Source organism: Sphaeramia orbicularis, chromosome 16, assembly GCF_902148855.1.
Source record: "Sphaeramia orbicularis chromosome 16, fSphaOr1.1, whole genome shotgun sequence".
NCBI classification, from domain to species: Eukaryota; Metazoa; Chordata; class Actinopteri; order Kurtiformes; family Apogonidae; genus Sphaeramia; species Sphaeramia orbicularis.
This window is the reverse complement of record NC_043972.1, coordinates 41012255-41035930: the sequence shown is the minus strand read 5'-3', so window position 1 is coordinate 41035930 and position 23676 is coordinate 41012255. Positions and strand designations below refer to the sequence as shown.

Here is a 23676-nt window from a genome sequence, read left to right as displayed (position 1 = left end):
TCTTTTTCTGTTATTCCACCCTGTTTTGACCTAAAACACACTGTAAAGCAAAACCACTGTGGAAAAGGAACACAAGCACATACTCACAGCAGCTTTTATGACACTGAAACAGACAAATTCACAGCAGCACATTTACCTGGAATAATGTGTCAGGGGTTAAAGCAGTGGTTTCCAACCTTTTTTGGCTCGTGACCCCATTTTAACATCACAAATTTCTGGTGACCCCAGACATTCAAAATGGAGACATTTTTTGTGCTAAAATGAATTTGTTTTTGATCATGTAATAGTTTGTTGTACTATGTTGTAAATAAACATTAATTTTAAATGACATTTAGTCTATATAATGTATATTATTATGGACGGAGGCAGAAAAGCCAGGTGTAGATTACTGCACAAAGTGAGAATTTTATTTTCCTTGGTCAGGATATGTACAGTCAGTCCATGGATTTACAAGACTGACAATTAATACTGATAAAATAATAACTCAAATTATGAATTATGAAAGAGCTGCAGTATGACTGACCACAATGAACATTTGAAAGATAAACAGTACCACAGTGCTTCAGTTTCAGCTTCAGAATTTGTCATGTTTTTTACGTATTGGGATTGTCTCTCTCAACTCAACATATATTTTCTATTAGTAAGTTCTTTTTCTATCAATTATTAGAAATTTCAGGCAACCCTGTTTGAATTCTAGATGACTCCACATGGGGTCCTGGTTCCAAGGTTGAAAAACACTGGGTTAAAGGGTTAAAAACTCATCATGACTGATACTCATTTTACAGACGGCAAACACAATGAGGGCAAAACAAGACCTAAACTGGCAGACGCTGTGTTTAGCAAAGACGTGAGTAAAACTCAAACATCGCATCTATGAACTCTTCTGGATGATCTTCTTTTAACTCCTCATATTCTGTTTTTGATCCCATGTAGACCTCTCAAAGAGCAAGTGTGAGGAACAAAATGAAAAAAGGTACGTCACAGTATTTTACCTGCCTGTAGACCGTTTCTATTATTGCTAATTGGTTCTATTTATAGCCTTGTCTACATGAGACAAGAAGAAATACCTGTATTTTCAGATCATTAATAGGTGAGGTCAAATATAATGATCATAATGACATGGTTTTATTGTTCTGTTCAGAGCGTTGAGTCATAGAGAGGAATCCTTCAGAAGTCAAGGGTTTACGACCTCTATCACTTACTCACATCCTCTTTATGGTTATTTTCTGACAAAGTTCCTGTACGTTATGGTTCATCAGACGTCATGACTAGCCATTGCTGTTGAAATCTCCTTTTCCCGTATCACATTATGCAGATCATCCTCTGGCTCGTCATACATAATAATCATGTACTGTGTCATGTGTGTCCTCAGAAGTGGAATGTTGCCAAGTTATGTTTGACTACAAGGCCCTAGCCGACGATGAGTTGGATCTGAAGACTGGAGACGTGGTTGTGATCCTGAGAAAGGTGTGACTCCACTTTATTTTTTTACTTTGTGTAATTGTGGTTTCTGCTTTGTTTCCTTCTTACACAGTAGCTGCAGGTTTCTGATATTAATAATCATGTCAAACCAGGAAAAGGAATGTCAGAGTCATATCAGACCAGGAAGTCACTGACAAGAAATCATACAAGATGACAGATGTTTTAATGGGTCATTCCATGACAGCTCAGCGTGGCCTCTCAGTCAATGGATTTTCTTGAGTTTCTTCATTTGCTTATTTTTTTTCATTGGGCTGAGTTGAAATTGGTACCAAACATCCAAGGAGCAATAATGTACAACATCAGATCTTCTACATCAGGGGTGTCAAACTCCCTTTCTTCCGGGGGCCACATTCAGCCCGATTTAATCTGAAGTGGGTCGGACCAGTAAAATAATAGCATGATAACCAATAAATAATGACAGCCCCAAATTGTTTTAGTGCAAAAAATAACATTCAATTATGCCAATATTTACCATTACAAACTATCCAAACAAAAAGGATGTGAATAACCTGAAAAAAATGAAATTTATTAAGAAATATAAGTACAATTTTATAGATATTATGCCTCGACTTATCATTTCTACATGTGCATTACAGATTTGATTTTACAAAGGCATAAAACATTTAGTAACAGGTAGAATACTGTTAAAATTGCACTTAATTTTCTTCAGACATTTCAGGTTGTTTATATTTGTTCAAGTTATTCACATTTTATTGTTACAGGATAGTTTGTAAAATGTAAATATTTTCATAATTTAATGTTTTTTTGCACTAAAACAAAGAGAAAAAAATGGTGTTGTCATTATTTATAGGTTATCATGATATGGTTTTTGAGTTCAATGCCCTAACTTGCACTTTGCAAATTCATCTCGCGGGCCAGATTGGAACCTTTGGCGGGCCGGTTTTGGCCCCTGGGCAGCATGTTTGACACCTGTGTTCTCCATTATTATTGCTCAGTCTTCACAGTAGCCAAATGAATAAAAGTAGATGTTTTTTAGATGCTAAAAGTAATCTTTTGTGGTATTGCTGAGTTTCTGTATAGAAACAGATCATATGCTGTATGATTGATTAATTTTGCTAATGTAATGTTTTACAAACTATCTATATTAGTGAAGGAAAAATGATATCACCCATTGGTTTGTGAACTGCCATTGTGAACTGTCTTTTTCGAGTCAGAAGTCAGTCAGTCAATCAATCAATCAATAAATCAGTCAGTCAGTCAGTCAGTCAGTCAATCAACCAACCAACCAACCAACCAACCAACCAACCAATAAGGCTTAATTTTTACTTACATAGCAAATACTGGGGCACCAATAAAGGGGTAAACATGACAAATTCATGGGGCCCAGCATTTATGGGGGCCCATAGAGCAGTGGAGGGGGTCCAGCGGATACAGGCAAGTTGTGAAAATTTCATGTAAGATCCGTTGTATGATAGAGGCATAGAAGTCAGCAGTCGGACGTTGAAACATTTAAGTTTCAATTTCATTTCATGCTGGCACACATGATGTTATTTATGGACCTCCCGCCCCCCTGTCTGATAGATTGAGAAGATACTCATTTTATAAAGGGTCCACAACAATTACGCTTTCATGGGGCCCACAATTAGTAGTGGTGCCCCTGAGCAAATATATAACAAAAGTTAACTCATGATACTTCACATTTAGTGTTGGTGTAGACCAGATTCTTAATAAGCCTAATAACCATATTTGGACAAAAGGCATGGAACTGTTGGAGTGCAGGGGGTCAGAGGTGAGCTAATGCTAAACGCTAGCTTACTGATTCCGTAAAATGGTAGATTTCAAATATTAAGTGCCTTTGAATGAACAGAAACTCAAAGTCTGACTGGATAGGCAGGTGAGTTGTCATACTGACCTGTCAATCAAAGCCCAACACAGCAGATGACACAACATCCATTTGACCTGAGATCTGAATGTAAAGACGGACCACCAGAATTTCCACCTGAATTTCCAAATAAAACACATGAAACCGGAATCAGTCTGGAATAAAATGACTGATTCGGTTGATTAATCAGTTTCCAGCTTTCATATAATTTCATATCATCATGTCAGTCTAGTTCAATACAGCAAATACATAATCAACCACATGGCAGAAATTAGATTAATTTAATATTTTACTACATGCAGAAAAATAAATGGTAAAATACAGTCAAAATAGTGACGATTAATGACTTCTTTTCATGCAGCAGCAATTAAGTTCTATATATGGTAGAAACTACTGTAAAACTACTATTTTTAAGGAAGATGAATGGAGTTTTTACACCTTAATGATACAGCATCAGTGAAAAGACTGATTTCTAAAACCTTTAATGATAAATTAGTAAATAAGACATGTTTTCCTTGACCGCTCCGTAACCTCTTGAGCAGCAATTTCACCTCCTGAGGGACGGTGTTGTGTTTGAGGTTCTGATGTGACTCTTTAATCTCCATCTGAAGGAAACAGAAGATGAAGGCTGGTGGGAGGGGGAGGTAAACGGACGCTGCGGCTTCTTCCCTGATAACTTCGTCATGGTTTTACCACCAATGGACAGTCTGCAAGTGAGTGAACACACAATCTGTAGAGTATCAAGACCAGGAAAACCATGTTTTGGAGACGGGTTCAATCGCCGTGTGGTGCTGCCATGAAGCCGTGGACATACTTTATAGTAACTTTATTTTTTTAAATTCTCCAGTTTCTTCAGTGTATAATGGTGTTTTTAATGCAGCTGGTTGGTAGTAGTCAACACATAGTGACTCAGCACTGACATCCTCTGTTTTGGAATTACCCTCTAAAAATTCCCTTAGTGGAAACTCTGGCTGTCTTTAAAGCACAGGGGAACATACTTACTAGCCTGTTTCTGTTTCTCCTTTAGATCGGGAACTCGAGCCAGCCTCCAGCCCGTACCCTCAGCAAAAAAACCTCAGGTAAGATGACATTATAAGCCGAACTCTGCAGGAGCAACAACTGTTTGACACTGTGGTGGCTTGCCGTGGGTCATGTTTCAGAGGTTGTGACTCATGCCTTTTAGCCGTGGGAGTTCAGCCTGGCACTTCAGCCATCAGGTTGGACTGTCATTGCAGCAGATGGACATACTGGCAGCATGTTTTTGGTGTTTCAGCTTTAGTGAGGTTGGTTTATAAAAGCAGGTACAGCAGTTCTCACATAGATGTCATTACAGTCTATGCATTTAAGATATTTTAATCGATTTTAAAATAATAATCTGATAATAAGCCATGTTTTGTTAGTTAAACTTTTCCATTATTTTCAGTGCTTGATACTGTTGATTATACATAATTATTTAAACCCACAGTATGTAACATTTCTATATTAACCCATAAAGACCCAGTACTACTTTTGTAGCACTTCCCAAATAATTGTCTTTCTCACTATTTAACCTTTCTTAAACGATTTATCATGATTTTTTTCTAATATTATCCTCTGCATTTTGCATTTTTTCAGTGAAAATCAGGTATTTTCCTGTATTTAATTTTCTGATCATGTAAATGCAGTTCTCGAGTTGTAAAAAAAATAAAGAAAATCAAGGATTTTATCATATGGGGACAGATTATTTATGCAAATGAGTGCAGAGGGTGGGAGGCTCAACTAACATTTTCTAGTTTGCTGAGCAGCACGGTCTCATATGTAGACCCCCCCTTGAAGACCCCCTTGTAGAAGAAAAAATTTCTTTTACATGCAGCCGTATATAAGAAGGTAAGGTAGCCAGTAGCTTAGGCCTGGTTAGCCAATCACAAGGCAAAATGCAAGACAAATATTTCAAAAAATTTCAGGCCATGAAGGCCGAACAATAGAATTGTTTTATGACAAAAAAACTGAAAAAGACTGAAAATGGACTTACAAGGTTTCCACCAGACAGTGATGATATGCTAGGGGATTTTATTGTTAAAACTAGAAGCACTCGGAGAGCGCAGACCTCCGCCAAGGCAGATCAGTGCCCCGGATTTGGATGAAAATTTCAGGAAATGTTGATACTGGCACAAGGAACAAATGATTACATTTTGGTGGTGATTGGGGGGTGGGGGGGCCACGGGGGCCCACTGAATTGCCTTGGTGGAGGTCTGCGCTCTACGAGTGCTTTTTTAGAAAAAGCCAAGGCAGATCAGTGGGCCCCTGTGCCGCCCCCCCCCACCACACACACACGCACACAACCCCCCCACCCCCAATCACCACCAAAATCATTTTTTCCTTGTGCCAGTATCAACACTTCCTGAAATTTTCATCCAAATCCGTCCATAATTTTTTGAGTTATCTTGGACACAAGCAGACAAACCAATGCTGACAAAAACATAACCTCCTTGGCGGAGGTAATTAGTAATGGAGGCGGTAAATCTACAATGCACGGTAGCTGACATGACCATCTGGTGCATACAAATAATTGTAAATTATGATTTAATTACTTTTTTTCCTGTTCAGTTTTTACCATTTTCATAGAATTAGCCAAGTTATAGTTTATTCATACACATGCAGTTCATCTAATAAAAAAGTGGAGCCATTTATTGGTATTAAAAACTGAACCTCATACATAAAAACTGCATTTTCATAACACAAGGTGCACATCCCAGATTTGATATAACAACTGGAGTGTAAATATACCCAGAAATGATTGAGAAAGGGCAGATACTAATAGAAGTGAACCACTTTGAGATGAAGATAGTATGCCATTAAAGTAGAAATACCTGTCAAACCTCAAAGACGATGAGGAATTAACAATGAAATGTGACATTTATAGTGGTTTCATCCAGCTGTGTGTATAGAGAACATCCCAATTATCAATCAGACGACCTTTATTTATAGTCGAGAGGTCACTAAGGGGGCGCTCACGTTGGCAAAGACATGGAGTCACATTAAGATAAGTGAAAGAGCATCACAAAAACAGGTAGTGTTACAAAATTAAAAATAAAAATGAAATATACAGCTGGATTAGAATAAAGAAATCATTAAATACACTTATATAAAACAATTATAAGAGGAAGAAGAGAGATTTAAGATCAGAATTATAAAGAGGTTTTAAAGGTAAAATAATTGCAAGAATAAATACAGCATAATATTATAGTGAGGAAGTCTTACAAATATGTAGCTAGATACCAAAAAATAGGGGCTGAAACATAATTTTTATGTTAATAATCCCTTGCTTGTGTTTTCAAAAGGAAATACTATCTTATATCATATGGACAAACATTTATGAGTCAAATTATTTATAAAATCAGTGTTTTGTACTTGAACTGTTTCCTGTCTTTTATCTTTTAACAGAGTGGATTTACTTTTAATTTTTAAAGTTCTTTAAAATCATTTTTAACATTAACTTACAGATTTGGGAATACTTATTATGCATAAAATAAGAGCTCTGCAGCTTTACCTTTTCATGTTCTGTTCTGGAAATATTCATTGTTTCCATTTTCTCAACCACATAATTTATGTGTTATGAGGAAATTAGGTTTTTGCTCTCATTTATTTAAATATAGCGTACTTCTTTATATCATGCATTTCATGTGTTTCATGTGACTTGGCTCAGATTTATGCACAAGAAAAATCCCAAATGACAAATCTTAACTGTTGTGGTGGTCCGGTAATTATCTACAAAGCTGTTCATTCAGTACTATTGTGTAGACTAAAAAAGTGAATGAACTAATTTAATTTACAATGATAAAAAAAATCACAAGTTGGAGAGCAGGATGTGGCTTGTTGTCAGGTGTAACGTGAGGTTTGTAGTTTAACGGTGAAATCTTGCAACATTTTAAAGAAATCAACAAAAAGGTGCCATTTACTATATCAAGACTTACACTGTATACCACAGGTACCAAACATATGGCTTGTGGGCCCAAAATGGCCCGCCAAAGGATCCAATTTGGCCCATGGGATGAATATGTGAAATGCAAAATTTACACTGAAAATATTAACAATCAAATTCAGGTTCCACATTTAGGCCATTTTGATCTAAAGTGGGTTAGACCAGTAAAATACTATCATAATAACTTACAAATAATAACAACTCCAAATGTTTCTCTTTGTTTTAGTATAAAAAAAGTAACATTACATGAAAATGTTTACATTTAGAAACTGTTCTTTCACAAAAAATGTAAATAATCGGAACAAATATGAACAACCTGAAATGTCTTAAGAGAAGTCAATGTAATTTTACCAATATTACACCTGTTTTTAAATGTTTTGTGTATTTGTAGATCCACTGTCATCTGTAAGTTGTAATAATTTACATGTGTAAATGATAAAAAGAGGCATAATATTGTTAAAATTGCACTTATATTTCTTCAGACATTTCAGGTAGTTCATTTTATACACATTTTTAACCCATAAAGACCCAAATATCTACTGATCTAAACTGTTTAATACCTGTTGATCCATTAATCCTATCAATACATGTAAATAATTGGTGTAAAATACAGTTTGTCATCTTTTCAAGGTCATCAGATACGACCCATTTGGATGTTCAGAGGCTCTGTAGTTACCATGGAAACACCATCATCTTCTCCAACATTGATTCACCAGTTAAACCCATGAAGTTTGACTAGTGACAGTGAATGGAGACAGTTGGTATATGTTCAGCTAATGATAGATTTTACAGTAAAAGTCACTTTTTCTTCAGTTTTCTCTGTTTTTGATATAATAACCCTCAACTTTAATCTGAGCTTTTATGAACATCTACATGATCAGTAAATTAAATGTAGGAAAATGCCTGATTTTTGCTGAAAAAATGCCAAATAAAGAAGATAATATTACAATAGATTATGATAAATCACTTAAGACACAAAAGTAGCACTGGGTCTTTATGGGTTAATGAAATGTTATAGATGTAAACATTATTATGATGTAATTTTACTTTTTTTTGCAGTTATTATTTTACTGGTCCGGCCCACTTCAGGTCAAATTGGACTGAATATGGAACTGAACTAAAATGAGATTGACACCTCTGCTGTATACTCTACAAAATAATCCAAAACACAGGCTCTTCTGTTCAGATTATCACATAAACCAAGGACGTCTCAACACAACTCGTCTTATTTTCTACAGCGTCACATTCTGAATAACAGTTTTCCCCCCACAAACACACACACGATAACTCTCAAGAATTTCACAGGAAGTCTCAGAATGTAGTGAGATGGGGGATGTACTCACACTGGTCATGTGACACACTTCAGGAGTCTTGGAGGAAACAAGTAAGGGGGGGGTAGGGAGGAGGTTGGGGGGGTGAGGGGCTGAGGACAATTTTGCACACAGAGATTTTCACAAGCAGCACGACAGGCAGCGCTCCAGCTTCATGTCCTCCTGCTCTGTGGATGGTTTACTTGACAGAAATGTTGCACAATGCTTTGCAAACTCAAGGTAGGCTTCCTGTGTTGTCGTTCAGTCCGTTCTCAGATCTGACTTCTTTATTGTTCCAAGTGTAAACAAAGTGTGTTTCTTTTTTTTTTTTTTTTTGCTTCGTGTTTATTTCTATTTCCTACAGCAGGACTTACATCAGCCTCTCACCTGCTTTTGACGTAGATATAACCTTAAGTCTCTCGTATTACCTTCACTTCACTGGCGTTTCTTAATCTAAGCATCTGTGCTCTCAGTCTCCAAGGCAAAGTGCTCTCAGGGGCTCTATTTTCTTTTTTTTTTTTTTTTTTTTTTTTTTTTTTCTGTGAGCTGAGCCAGAGTGAACTTGTTGAGCGCCTTGGGAACAGTTACTTCAGCCCTCTTGAAAACAGCTGTGACCTGACATGATCCGCTCTCTGTAACAGCTCTTAAACCAAAGTGCAGTTTAATTAAACACCATTAGAGTTCTTTCTCTGCCACATTAAACCACTATTCCACATTCTGGAGTAAACAAATTCAACACCCCAAATAAGGCTTGCGCAAAAATAAGAAAATTAAAGTCATTATTGGGTTAAAATATCTTATTTTAATCTGCCAGTGCAGTCAGAAAAATGCACTAAAAATAAGAAAATATTATCTAAGGATTATCGAATGCTAAAATTCTTATTTTAAGCAGAATATACTTGTTTCAATTGTTTTGTTTATTTTTTTTTTTTCTTTTTTTTTTCAGCCCTGTCCTGTTCAGCAAGAGGGTTTTGAACCTTAAATTAATTCCCCCTATTGGTTGGATTTAATACTTTTATTACTGTATGGATATTACCTGATGGGAGAACAGGACAGCGGTTATACACAACAACAGGCAAAAACAGAACAGGAACAACAATAAACAGTAAGATTTTTTTTTTTTTTAATCTATGGTATATACATGGTTATGAAACTGGTCCCTAAAAGCAGATGTAGACTAATGTTATGAAGCAAGTTTGAAAGCACTTTGGATCTGTTTTAAAAATAAATATTTACTGAGATAAAAGAGAAACTATTTTTCAGATAAAACACATTTTTTAAAATTATTTTTAGACAAAAATCTGCATGTAACACTGTGAAAAGGACACGAAAATTACACACTGCAATTTTTTCGAATATCCTTTTATTCTCTCACAGATACATTTTGGGAATCGAACTAATTATGCAAGGCAGAGTTTCACAAAAAATGGCCGCTGTTACAAAATCACTGGCAATTTATTTAGTGTTTATTATTTAAATGGGCAAGTTCTGCATGTAACACCAGTGGACACGATGGGTTACACAAACCTGGACTGAGACTGAGATTCATGAAAAACCCACATATTTGGATTAGAAAAACCACTAGGATCCTCAAATTTAACACAGTGTCTTTATTTATAGTGGTATATGAGACCATTTCAGGCCATGTTTTCCAGATAAAATGCACTGACACCTAGGTAGCTTTTCCTGTCCCAATTTTGGTCCTATTTTTGGCCCCAATATTTGATTAAAAATTCATTAATTTTGGGATGGCTCAGAGCAAAAGTATATATATATATATTTTTTTTTTTGGATCATTATGTACATCTTGGGGGGAAATATGTCTAAATTTCTATTTCATTATTCCGTCTAAAAAGCTGGAAAAGTGTCAGATACCAAAATGAACCCAGTTTCATAGAAGCACCCATATATATGGTCCTATGAAGATGTAATGACTCAATAGATATATACAGTTGCGGAAAAAATGATTAGACCACCTCTTGTTTTCTTCAATTTCTTGTTCATTTTAATGCCTGGTACAACTAAAGGTACATTTGTTTGGACAAATATAATGATAACAACAAAAATAGCTCATAAGAGTTTAATTTCAGAGCTGATATCTAACCATTTTCCATATTTTCTTGATAATAACCAAAATCACTTCAGTTCTTACATCAATAGTTATGGCATTGCAGTGCCAAAAACAGTGCTTTTAGGCATTCCATGTTTTCTTTTCTGTCTGTTTTAGTCACATGATACACACAGGAGTTAGTACTTTATTGCATAACCATTGTTTCTGATGACTTTTGATGGTGTAGTTATTTTTCTATGACTGTATGTATAGGCAAAACTGAATAAAACAAGTGAAAATGTCTAGAGGGCAAACAGTCACTGTGCCCGTCATACTCATCCTCCAACAATGGAGCTTGTTTTGTCATAAATATTGCTTAAAATTAGTTGTGATATCTAAGTGGGGTAGCTCAACATGAAAATTCTTGGAACAAGTCATATAATCTTAACAAGATTAAGTCTCAATAAGTAAATAAATCTTAAAAAAAAAAAAAAAAAAAATCATCAAGATAAATATTCCAAATTCAAGTCAGTTTATCTAAGTCAGATATTCCTGTTTTTTTTTTGTTTTTTGTTTTTTTGTTTTTTTGCTGTGAATTAATAAAAATAAACCCATGGCTTTTGAGGATGATGTATTAGCTTGACAAGATGCTACACCTGAGAAAAATCAATACCTCAGAGCTGAACCTGTGTAACGTGGAAGTGAAGACGAGCCTTTATTTACCAGAGGAAGGTCTGCTGATCATGCATTCGGTTTTCAGAAACACACTCACACCTGGGGAAGGCCCTGTGTACCTACAACACCCTGCTTACACAACACAAAACAACCACCAAAACGCTGTCTGGGCTCTATTTCAACTATATACAAGCATAACCTGCACTTTTAAGTTCATCATGAAGTAGCCATCCCTAATAAAAGCTTGTTTTTTGTTTGTCTGAACAGGACTGTGGAGCCTGATTTGTGATGAGATACTGGTGATTTTCCATTCAATATTTTTTATTTATGTATTTATTTTAGTGAAGAAGACAGAAAGTCAAGCAATGGAGAGAGGTGGTCCCGCAAAGGCAAAAGGTACAAACACAGACTCTTTTATAATTCTGTTTGGAGATAGGACTGAGATAGAATCAAAAATAAGAGCAAAAAACCAGCAAAATCCATTTCAGATTTTGTATTTTTTTTGCTTAACCCATAAAGACCCAGTGCTACTTTTGTGGCATTAATTTTTCTCTCTATTTAACCTTTTTTAAATGATTTACCTCCATTTACCATAGTATTATCTTCTATTTTGCATTTTTTTTCTCCAGTGGAAATCAGGTATTTTCCGATATTTAATTTTCTGATCATATACTTTAATTATCATGCTGAGATTACGTTTGAGGATTATTATACTAAAAACAGAGAAAACCTAAAAAAAAAAAGTTACTTTTTCAGTCAAATATATCATTAACTGAACATAAACCAAGTGTCTCCATCCACTGTTATTGAGCCAACTCCATGGATTTTACTGGTAAATCAAAGTTGTAGAAGATTATGGTGTTTCCATGGTAACTACAGAGTCTCTGAACAGCCATGATGACCATGAAAAGACGACAAACTGCATTTTACACCAATTATTTACTGTGCATGTAATGATAGGATTAGTGGATCACAAGTATTAAAAATGTTAGATTAGTAGATGGTTTTGGTCACTGGTGGATATTTGGGTCTTTATGGGTTAAATGAAAAATGTAACCTGGTTGTTTGCTGTTAAATATTCAGTGTGACAGTTCTTTCATTTCCCTATAGTTATAAATGGCCCATAATATACTGAAGAATCTATTCATTCATTCATTCATTTTTTGAACTGCTTTGGCCTCCAGAGGGACACAGGAATAAATAAATACATTGCCAATACAGAATATACGTGTGTGTGTGTGTCTGTGTATGTCTGTGTTTTTAATGTCCATGTCACCCAGAGCCATTTGAAAATAATGTCTTTAATATTAACACTCTTGTGGATTAATGTGACGACTCTCCTTACAGATGATAAACCAGAGCCGAAGGACTTGAGAAGTAATCCTCCAACCAAAGTCAAGTTGCCAGCGTTGAACAAGCCTAGCCCACCTCCAGTCAAAGACAAACCCAACAAGATTTTACCAAAGTGAGTAAAACCATCTCTAATAATCTCATGCAAAGATTCACTTATAAACCCAAATAAATCATCTCCCTACACTTTTTTTTTTTTTTTTTAATCAAATCAACAATTTCTGTAAAGCCCCGTGAGGCCACTTTGTTGTGATATTGGGCTCTATAAATGAAACTGAATTGAAAATTAAGATTAAATATAAAGCTCCCTACAGTTTAGTTTGATTTCTGTAAATATACTGGTTCGATACTGGTACAGTCAGACACAACAAACTAAGGTTGGGAAGTACAGGGGTTGGACAAAATAATGGAAACACCTTAAAAAATCAACAAAATATAATTTAATATGGTGTAGGTCCGCCTTTTGCAGCAATTACAGCCTCAATTCTCCGAGGTATTGATTCATACAACTTGTGAATTGTTTCCAAAGGAATTTTAAGCCATTCTTCAGTTAGAATACCCTCCAACTCTTTTAGAGACGATGGCGGTGGAAATCGACGTCTTACTTGAATCTCTAAAACTGACCATAAATGCTCAATAATGTTGAGGTCTGGGGACTGTGCCGGCCATACGAGATGCTCAACTTCATTAGAATGTTCCTCATGCCATTCTTTAACAATTCTAGCTGTATGGATTGGGGCATTATCATCTTGAGGTGAAGGTGTTTCCATTATTTTGTCCAACCCCTGTATATTGAATTAATACACTTAATTTCTGAAAATCATGAAAAATACTAAATATTTCCTGTCTTCCTCTGGAGACCTTTCTTGCTCAACAAAAGTTTTAAATTAAGCTGTTTGCTTCCTGAAATATACTGTGAATGGTCATATAACCAGTCACATTTATTAAACAAAGAGTGTTTTAGGATAAAGTTTTGTCAGAGCAGGATCTAAAACAATGGTTGTATTCACTGTCTATGACACTGGGGAAAAAAGAGAGATAATTTTTTGCTCAATTCTACAACAAAAAGGTAAACATGGCTGAAACTGCCACCACTCTCACTTACTGTCCTGTTGTTTTTTCTCTTTTGGGCAAATTTTTCAGTAAGGAAGAGATAGATTAAATTTCTTTGCTAAACTAACTTAATACTTTGCAAGAAAATAATGTAGTGTCTGTATATATGTTTTAGTATATGGTTTTAGAACTGACTTTTATTGTGTTTTATGTATATTTTTAATGTGGATGTATGGCTGTGATTTCTGTTTTGTGTTCATCTGCTGCTGCTGTCTTGGCCAGGACACTTGAAAAAGAGATTTTAATCTCAGTGAGCTTTTTCCTGCTTAAATAAAGGTTAAATATAATAAAATTATATATACAGAGCAGCTGAAATGCAGCTGTAACACTGTTTCCCAACACTAATGTTAAATTTATAGATTTATGTATTCATTTATTTTAATTTGAGTTGGTAAGCATCTTCATATTACCACAGTATTTATCACTTAAAACAGGTCGCCCTATGTTTTGTATTTTCCAGGTGAACTCTCACTTGAAACTTCTAGTAATTGACAAAAAAAATTTACTGATAAAAATATTTTTTAATGATTCTGTGTATGTAAGTATGTAACTCTGAAGCACTGTGGTACTGTTTATCTTTCAAATGTTCATTGTGGTCGGTTTCAGATGCTACAGCTCTTTCATAATTCATAGTTTTAGTTATTGTTTGTTTAGTATTCATTTGCAGCCTTGTAAATACAAGCTCTGAACAGAACAAATTCATTTTTAGCAAAAAAAAAAAAAGTCTCTGTTTTGAATGTCTGGGGTCACCAGAAATTTGTGATGTTAAATTGGGGTCACGAACCAAAAAAGGTTGGAAACCACTGAGATAAGATAAGATAAGACAAGACAAGACAAGATAAGATGCAAGAGAAAGGCAGGTAGAATTGCACATTCTTAAAAATTTAAAATTTAAATGGTATTTACATATTTGCATTGTTTACATTGTAAATATGTATGTGTTTCTGCATTTTTGATGACAGGTATGAACAAAGCGGTGGATTTATTTATTTTATTTTTATAATTTATATTGTCTGTTATTGTGATTGTAACACCTGAACATACTACCTGTTTAACATTGTTGGACATCAATACTGGGATTTAGAGTTTACTTTCTGCTTAGGCTGCTCATTTTAAACCTGTTTTGCTCAGTTTTTGTTTGCATTACGCTCTGTTGGGGAAGCCCAGACTAAGACTTTCTGTGTAAATCAAGTCAGTAACCACTGGTGAACCCGTAGTGAAACATGAATAGTGATTCATTTTCAGCCTTTGTGTAGTACAAGGCCTTTAGGAAATGTCAGAACACTTTCTTCTCTTTGGTCTGGCACCGGGAGCGGAGCCTGTAGATGTTAAAGGATTTGGTTGCCACCGCTGGTTGCTATAGCGTCCTTAAAGAAGAATGCCAGGATGCCCGACCTTTAGTGGCTCACTGGAAACTCTGGGATGAGTCAGATTGGACCTAAACAGACGAGAGCAGCCCATTTCCTGTTTCCTGAGCAAACGCACACACACACACACACACACACACACACACACACACACACACACACACACGAAAACGCACACACTCACACAAAGCGGAGGGAACAAAAACAGCAGTGTGTGATGGGGACTCCTAATGAGAACGAGCTTTTCTGGAAATTGTTTTGAAGCAGATAAGTTGGCGACAGATAATCTTCCAATGTATTAAAGGATCCTTTGTAATATTTACAAAAGTTAAGTCTCACAGCATTTATAGCAATTATTTAGAGAAAACACACCTGATTATCTCAGATGTCAGTTCACTAATTCAACTCTAGTTCATGCTTTATGCTGTGTAAGTGAAATGTATGCCAAGACTAAATGGGACACAGAAACTTCAAGACCTCTGCCACTGTGCTCTGCACCTGCACCATACAGGCTATAGGAAATGGTAAACCACATTCTCCAAGTCATATATGAACTGCAGCCTGTGCAGAACTACAGTCATGTACCAGCAGCTTAACCACCATTAACATAAAACTGTACTTTGGTTCATTTCGTCAAACATCTTCTCTGACAAAACTACTCAAATTCATTTGAAATTTTATATGTAGCTTCCTTGGGACAATGTCAACAAACTGTCTCCAAATTTTTTTTTAGAAATTTAGATTTTTTTTTAATTTTTGACAAATTTTTTCAATTATTTAAGATTTGCCATTACTTATAATGGGTCATGTTTATAAAATGGAAATGGTTACAGATATCAGAATAGTTACTATTGGGCACTGATAGCAAGTCATATAAAGTCACAGAAAAAATTATTAGACCACCGCTTCTTTTCTTCAATTTTTTTTTTTGTTTGTTTTTGGTCCTATTTCACTGGTCTACAAGGAAAATGCTTCCAGAATAAAAGTAATGAAATTTTACCACATGAGAGTCACTGATAAAGAAAAATCAAGTCAAAAATGCCGGTTGGCTGAACTTTCCAAGATACAGCCTTTGGTCAAAATGTGAAATTCAAGAATTAACGAGAGAATGGGTTTGACTCAAAAGGAATATTTGTCTCAGAGCTACAAGATCTACTTCAAAACACTGTCTGCACATTAGAATACATTCACTTTACAGGTTCTATTTAGTGGAAGATTTATAAAACTATTATATAAATGTACATAAACCAATATATATGTGTAATAACACTTAATCATATACCTTGAAAACATCAGCAAACCGGCACTTTTGTCATTTATTTTCCAATTAATCTTATTAAAATACGTAACATTTTGCACATTTAACCTCTGAAGCAAATCATTTCTTAAAAAATTGTAGACCAGTGTTTTTGGTCCCAATATTTGATTAAAAATTCATTAATTTTGGGATGGCTCAGAGCAAGAGTATAATTTTTTGCATCATTAGGTACATTTTGGGGGGAAATATGTCTAAATTTGTCTTTAATTATTCGGTCTAAAAAGCTGGCAAAGTGCCAGATACCAAAATGAACCCAGTTTCATAGAAGCACCCATATATATGGTCTTATGAAGATGTAATGACTCAATAGATATATGTAGTACAGAAGAAATTACTAGACCACCCCTTGTTTTCTTCAATTTCTTGTTCATTTTAATGCCTGGTACAACAAAAGATACATTTGTTCGGACAAATATAATGATAACAACAAAAATAGCTCATAAAAGTTTAATTTCAGAGCTGATATCTATCCATTTTCCATGTTTTCTTGATAATAACTAAAATCACTTAGTTCTTACATCAATATTTATGGCATTGTACTGACAAAAACAGTACTTTTAGACATTCCATGTTTTCTTTTCTGTCTGTTTTAGTCACATGATACACACAGGAGTTAGTACTTGATTGCATAACCATTGTTTTTGAAGACTTTTGATGGTCTAATAATTTTTGTATGGACTTTCATTTGGGTTCATGACCTTTGACCTTGAGTGACCTTGAAGGTCACCAATGTCTACATTTCAACAGTCTTCTTCACTGAAACTATTGGTAGGATTAATGTCAATTTGTATATGTAGCTTCCTTGGGACAATGTCTACAAAGTCTGTTCACAGTTTTAAGAAATTACCATTCTTAAGTTTCTGACGAATTTTTGAAATATTAAAAATTTGCCCTCTATAATATCAAAGCCAGGTGGCCTCTGTGTCTGTGTGTGTGTGTGTGTGTCCGCGGATTCACACAAAATCTGGAAAGAGCTGACAGCTGCAGTTTGGCATACTTACATAGTTTTGGTCAAGGAAGAGATTAGCGAAAACGGCAAGTTGATAAGACCAATATTTTGGGAGATATTCGTAATTACCTCCGCCAAGGAGGTTATGTTTTTGCCAGGGTTTGTTTGTTTGTCTGTCTGTTTGTTTGTTTGTTTGTCTGTCTGTCCGTTAGTGTGCAACATAACTCAAAAAGTTATGGACAGATTTGGATGAAATTTTCAGGGTTTGTTGGAAATGGGATAAGGAAGAAATGATTAAATTTTGGTGGTGATCGGGGGTGGGGGGGGCCCACGGGGGGGGCCACTGATCAGCCTTGGCGGAGGTCTGCGCTCTCCGAGTGCTTCTAGTTTTGGAATACAATAGCCTTACAATCATGTTGGCCGAAACACTTTGGTGGTGACTACTGGACAAATGTGGTACATAATGCACAAATACACAACAGTATAAAAACTACCACATCTAGAACCCATGGATCCCCATGGGTCAACGCACTAGTTACTTGTAGTGGTCCATATTTTGATAGTTTATAACATGGAAATGGTTACAGATATCAATATAGTTACTACTGATCACTGATAGAAGTCATATATGGACTTTCATTTAATTAGTTGAGTTCTCCTCCAGTGAAAGTACCACCCACTTCTATTGGGAGACTGATCTCTTACATCCAGACCACAAGACTGTAACATAGAGACAGAACCTGACAACCTCACCGATTCAAATTGTTATTGATGCTTGATTGAACATGCAGGTGAGATACAGGTACAGTGGTCCTATTTATTTATTTGTTTATTTATTTTCTATTATTATTAGAACCAATGGTGATGCAGTGCCTGCCGTACCCAAACAGCCAGAAGAGAAAGAGAAAGAGAGAGAGAAAGAGAAGGAGAAGGAGAAAGAGAAAGACAGTGACCAGTTTGATGGATTGGACGTGGAGACTGAAAAGCTAAGCCATCCCACAGCGAACAGAGCCAAACCACCTCAGAGGAGACCTCCGACAGGCCTGGTCACCACCACACAAGTATGTTCACTTCAGAATGCTAAGAGGGTTGACTTTTTATGAGAGGGCCTCTCACCTATGTGTCAGTTAGGTCATTTTTATCCAGTTATGAAAACCCACTAAACCACAGAGGTGGTGTTAACCACTATTACTGCAGAAAAAACAGTGCAACATGAGGTATCTCCTGTCTCTTGAGAAACTTTACCTTTTTAATGATTTTTTGAAATATTAAACATTTGTCTTTACTTTCAATGGGCCATATTTTGATGGCTTATAGCAGGGGTGTTAAACTCATTTTAGTTCAGGGGCCACATTCAGCTCAATATAACCTTAAGTGGGCTGAACCAATAAAATAATTACAGTGAAAAAAGTAAAATAGCTATATGAAAGTTTTAACATCTACAAACTATCCTTTGAAAATGTGAATAACATAAACAACCTGAAATGTCTTCAGAAAAATAAGTGCAATTTAACAATATTCTGTCTCTGTTTATCATTTACTACCGGTGAGAAACAGGGACATTGGTCCTATTTTATGTGACTAGTACAGTTCAAGTTTAGCAATACAGTCTATTTATATAGATCTGAAAAAAATATTTGACTGCCTGTGTTTATTTTTTTCTCTATAAATTAATTATATCAACCCTTAAACATTGATAATTTCCTTTCACAGTTATCAAAACGGATAATAACACAGATTTATAATAGGTATTTAAAGATAGTATATAATAAATTATGCATAAAAACACAACTATAACAGTAAAATTAACATTTTTGACAAGACAGTGAAATCTCCAAAACAAAACTGAGTGCCCAATCCATAACAAATGAGGCAGAAAATCCAATCCAACTTTATTTGTAAAGCACTTTAAAACAACTGCAGTGGACCAAAGTTCTGTACAGAAGAATAATTAAAACCAAAATAGAAGAATAAAATACAGAATAGATTTAAAGACACAGAAACTGTACAAAAAAGAAAAAAATGCTATACAGAAGAATAAATAAAACAAAACAAAAAAAGAATAAAATACAAGAACAGCTTAAAAAGTCATACAATTAAAAACAACAAAATAAATAAATAAGAACAATAAACCACTACCAAATAAAAACAATAGAATAAAGATAGTACCTTCAAACAGAAAATGTATTTAAACACCACCTCAAGGAGGCTAACATTCATTTTACAATGCACACCTATAACTTTTTTTTTTTTTTTTTTTTGACCCGCCACCACCCCCCCTCTTCGGGGGACAACTTCATTATTTATTACAGTTTATACTTAACAAGTGACCAGTAACAATTTCACAATTTATGCACACGTATAATTAATGAAAAAGAGGAAGAGCCATTTAGTTACTCTGAACACTGGAAACACTGGAGCAGAGTAATACAAGCTGTATTTTGCTTGTTTTTTAGATTCTGTGTATTAATTACACAGAACAGAACTGACACTGAACTATTCAAAGTCAGTTCCTGATATATGTAATGAAGTTAATGATACTGTTGCAGAAATGTGACATTTCTCTTAATTCCATCCAGCTGTGGTTTTATAGGTGGATTGAACCAGAATTCTGCAAAAAGAAATGTGGTTAAAGCCAATAAATGTAATTATGTAATAACTGTCAAAGCTTTGTATTTGTATTATACCTGTTTGTGCATCATCGTTCCAATGACATGGCGTGTATTTCATTGTCAGGTTATTTTCGGCACAGTGTGGGTGATAGAAATGGATGCTCTTCATTTTTTAGTTTAACACTTTTGGGAAAGAAAACCTAATATTTTAACAGATTTGCTTTTAGTGTGAGTCATGATTTCAGTGGGAATGGCAAATTTGGCATTTAATTTCACTAGAAAGACAATAACAATGTGGTTTTTGTCATACTAAACCCGTATATTCCCTAACATCTGCAGAATGGGATTTATAGGCTGGTAATGGGGATATTCCACTTCACCGTATTGGGATTTCAATAAAATTTTAATTAACTGTGAAGTCCTAATTGGGAGCAATGTTCAACAAAGAGCTTTTATTTTCTTTCTTTCTTTTTTTTTTTTTTTTTTTTTTTAATGTTTTTCTGCTTAGCTTTTTAAATGAGATTTAGTTGCACAAGCAGAACACAGGAAGAACCAACATCTCTACATCAGCATTCTGAATAAACCAAACTGCAGCTACAAGATGCATTCGTGTCAGAGGGAAAGCCCCGACCTGACCTCACTTTTCACAAGCGGAATATTCACCCATTTTTCACAACAACTTGTAACTTGAACTCTGCTTTTTAGACGTCATTCGGTGAAATAAAGAAATGAAAAAAATTGCCTTAAGCCTCCTTTAGCTCTTCAAACAATTAGTTTTTTGTAAATTGGTGACAAATATATACTGTGCAAACGTCCAAGTCCAAGATTAGGTTTGTTGGTTCTAACAAAATTCAAATATTTTTTTTTATTATTGTCAATTTACTGGATACATGCAGAGAACTGAGATACTATTTCTCTCACACCTTGGAATTAAAAGCCATGCAAATAAAAAAAGACTTGAAAATAAAATAGGAATAAATAGGTGGTATAAAGAATAAACTATAATAGAATATAAATCTATTTACAATAGCAGCAGTAGTGCATTAAGTTCTCAGTCTGTATTTAGATACAATCTGGATATATTTGTTTTTTCTTTATTCGTTTATTCTTTATTGAGGATCCCCATTAGCAGACCCACAAACACCAGGCTATTCTTCCTGGGGTCACCTTAAAAAAAAAAAAAAAAAAAAAAAAAAAAAGAAAAGTTCAGGATACAAAATCAGAATACACAGATCCAGTTACAATACACACACAGGTCTTGTTACAGTAAAAAAAAAAAGAAAGGAGAAGAAGAAAGAGTAGATATATGTGAAGTATACAACAGTAAAAACAGAAGTTCAGGGAAAAAAACAGCTTCTATAAACCAAACTGTATTTACTGTGACTTCCCTTTGCTCTTATAACTCTTTTTTTCAGACAATATGACATTTATTACATTAATTTTCTGTTGTTTTATACCAGGTTTCATTCGACTGTTTGAGCTGCTTCTGGTCATGGGGTCAGAGGTCACACTAAATAATGAATCTAACCTTTACAACCTGTTTAGTTCAGTTTTTTGTGCGTGTTTTCAGGCCGTGCACATATATACTGCATTTTCTTTTTGTATCTAAAAAAAAGAGAGTGAGAAATAAACATGTTTGGTCATTTCAACCCTAGAAAAACAACAAATCTAGAGGTGGCCTAAGGCTTTTGGACAGTACTGTACATGTATAAAATGGGTCTAGAACCAGTTCAAGAAACATGATCCATTCATTATGTTTCACATGGACTGTTATATGACATCTATACCATTGCAGGGTACAGAAAATCTACTGCCATTGCCTGTCAAGCCTGATCCTCTTCCGAAGACCCCACCTCCTACAAGACCAGCACCGCCAAAGGTAGTCGTGGATGGTAAAGCAGTGACCAGTAAAGACCAGCCGACTCTGGAAAACCTTCAGGCAGAGATCAAGGAGCTGAGGATGGCTCTGGATCTGCTCCAGACGCGACATGAGTGAGTATAGATCATTTCATTTATCTAGGATTAAAATCTGCTACTTTGACTCATGATTTTAAGACATTTGCGAATACAATTAAACAACTATTTCATGTCTAACTACTCCAAAAAATTATGAATGTAAAAGAAAATTAAAGTTTGTATTTGGTGACGCTCCTACAGAAGAGGATTAGGGCCACTGGGAAAAAATAAAATAAAAATTAAGGTCCAATATATATTTAATTATTATTATTATTCTGAGAAAAAAGTCGGAATTCTTTTTTCTCATAATAATAATAATAATAATAATAATAATAATAATAATAATAATAATAATAATAATAATAATAATAAAAATATTGGACCTTCAGTTTTATTATTTTTTTACATTTCCTCTTCCGTACGCTCCCAATGTCAACACAGAGTAATATTTGCACTGTTCTCCAGTTTGATCTTGTTGCACTGATACTTACTAATATTACATGAAAGGAACATTACCAGGGTAATTCACTGCAAAGTTACCCAAAAGTAAGAACTTTTCCCAGTTCATATACTTGTGTTAAATTTATTCAACCTTGTATCTCCAAATCCATTGTTTTTGTGATTCCTTACATCAGAGTCAGAATATTTTATTAATCCCAGGGGGAAATTATTAGATGTGACAGTCGTTTCATTCAAGTATAACAAAAGGTAGCAGGAAAGAAATTATCAATACAACAAAAAAAGAAAATGTATAGATATATAAAATTAAATATACAAACACACACATACTATATATATATATTTATATCATATGAATAAGTATACAAAAATATAGTTGTGTGTAATTATAATTATGCAGTTATATGGTGGAGTTAAACAGGCAGGAATGTATTACACGAGTGCTCTTTTAGCCCAGCAAAAGTTAATTTATATATCTTTGGAAAAAATAACACTGGTCTACAAGTGAAATGCTTCCAGAATAAAAGTAGTGAAACTGAAAGTCAAGTTTGAGTCATTAATAAAGAAAAATTAAGTCCAAAAATGCTGGTTAGCTGTAGTTTCTAAGCTTCAGTCTTAGGTCAAAATATGAAAATGTGAGAATTAATGAGAGAATGGGTTTTTTCTTACTGAGATTTATAAAGCTATGGTTAAAATGTTTATAACCAATATATATGTGTAATAACACTATATCATATACATTGATAACATCCTCTAACCTGCAGTTTTGTCATTTGTTTTCCAATTTATTTTTATTAAAGTATGTAAGATTTAACGCATTTAATGTCTGAAACAGATAGTTCCTAAAAAAATAAATAAATAAAAAATATAGAGCAGTATAATTGACCATATGTGATATTTTTCTGTAGAAATGCATGATAAGAACCTTTCAATGTTGATAATTTTTTATCAAATTTTAAGTGGATGAAAACAGCAATTTATAATAGACATCTAATGACAAATTACAATAAAATATGTATAAAATAACAAAATATAATAACAAAACAGTAGACATAACAGTAACATTAACCCATTTTACACTAGAGGACAATGCATCAGCTACATATAAAAGGTTATGACAACCTAAAGCATGTTATATTATAATCTAACATAAACTGTGTGGGGAAAAGAAGTCAGTCGTTTTGGTGCTTGACAAAGAACAAGACGGTACAATCTAAAAAAACTATTATTT

The 23676-nt window shown here is 34.6% G+C and overlaps 1 protein-coding gene and 1 long non-coding RNA gene across 5 annotated transcripts in view; both read left to right on the top strand.

Annotated features, from left to right (window-relative positions):
* Positions 1 to 23676, top strand: part of sh3d21 (SH3 domain containing 21) — a 34850-nt gene that overhangs the window by 7493 nt on the left and 3681 nt on the right. Inside the window, exons 6-16 of one of the 4 annotated variants that reach the window (XM_030158808.1) lie at positions 786 to 847; positions 934 to 973; positions 1373 to 1467; positions 3937 to 4038; positions 4353 to 4404; positions 11664 to 11717; positions 12413 to 12418; positions 12663 to 12786; positions 18272 to 18320; positions 18351 to 18479; positions 21826 to 22022. In XM_030158808.1, coding sequence (XP_030014668.1) covers positions 786 to 847; positions 934 to 973; positions 1373 to 1467; positions 3937 to 4038; positions 4353 to 4404; positions 11664 to 11717; positions 12413 to 12418; positions 12663 to 12786; positions 18272 to 18320; positions 18351 to 18479; positions 21826 to 22022 — 910 coding nt within the window. Of the gene's footprint in view, positions 1 to 785; positions 848 to 933; positions 974 to 1372; positions 1468 to 3936; positions 4039 to 4352; positions 4405 to 11663; positions 11718 to 12412; positions 12419 to 12662; positions 12787 to 18271; positions 18480 to 21825; positions 22023 to 23676 lie in introns of all 4 variants that reach the window. The other 3 variants (XM_030158805.1, XM_030158807.1, XM_030158809.1) reach the window with 3 other exon arrangements.
* LOC115436089 (uncharacterized) lies at positions 8722 to 9671 on the top strand. The gene is made up of 2 exons (XR_003937774.1): positions 8722 to 8836; positions 9543 to 9671. It is a non-coding gene; the product is annotated as an uncharacterized LOC115436089 (long non-coding RNA).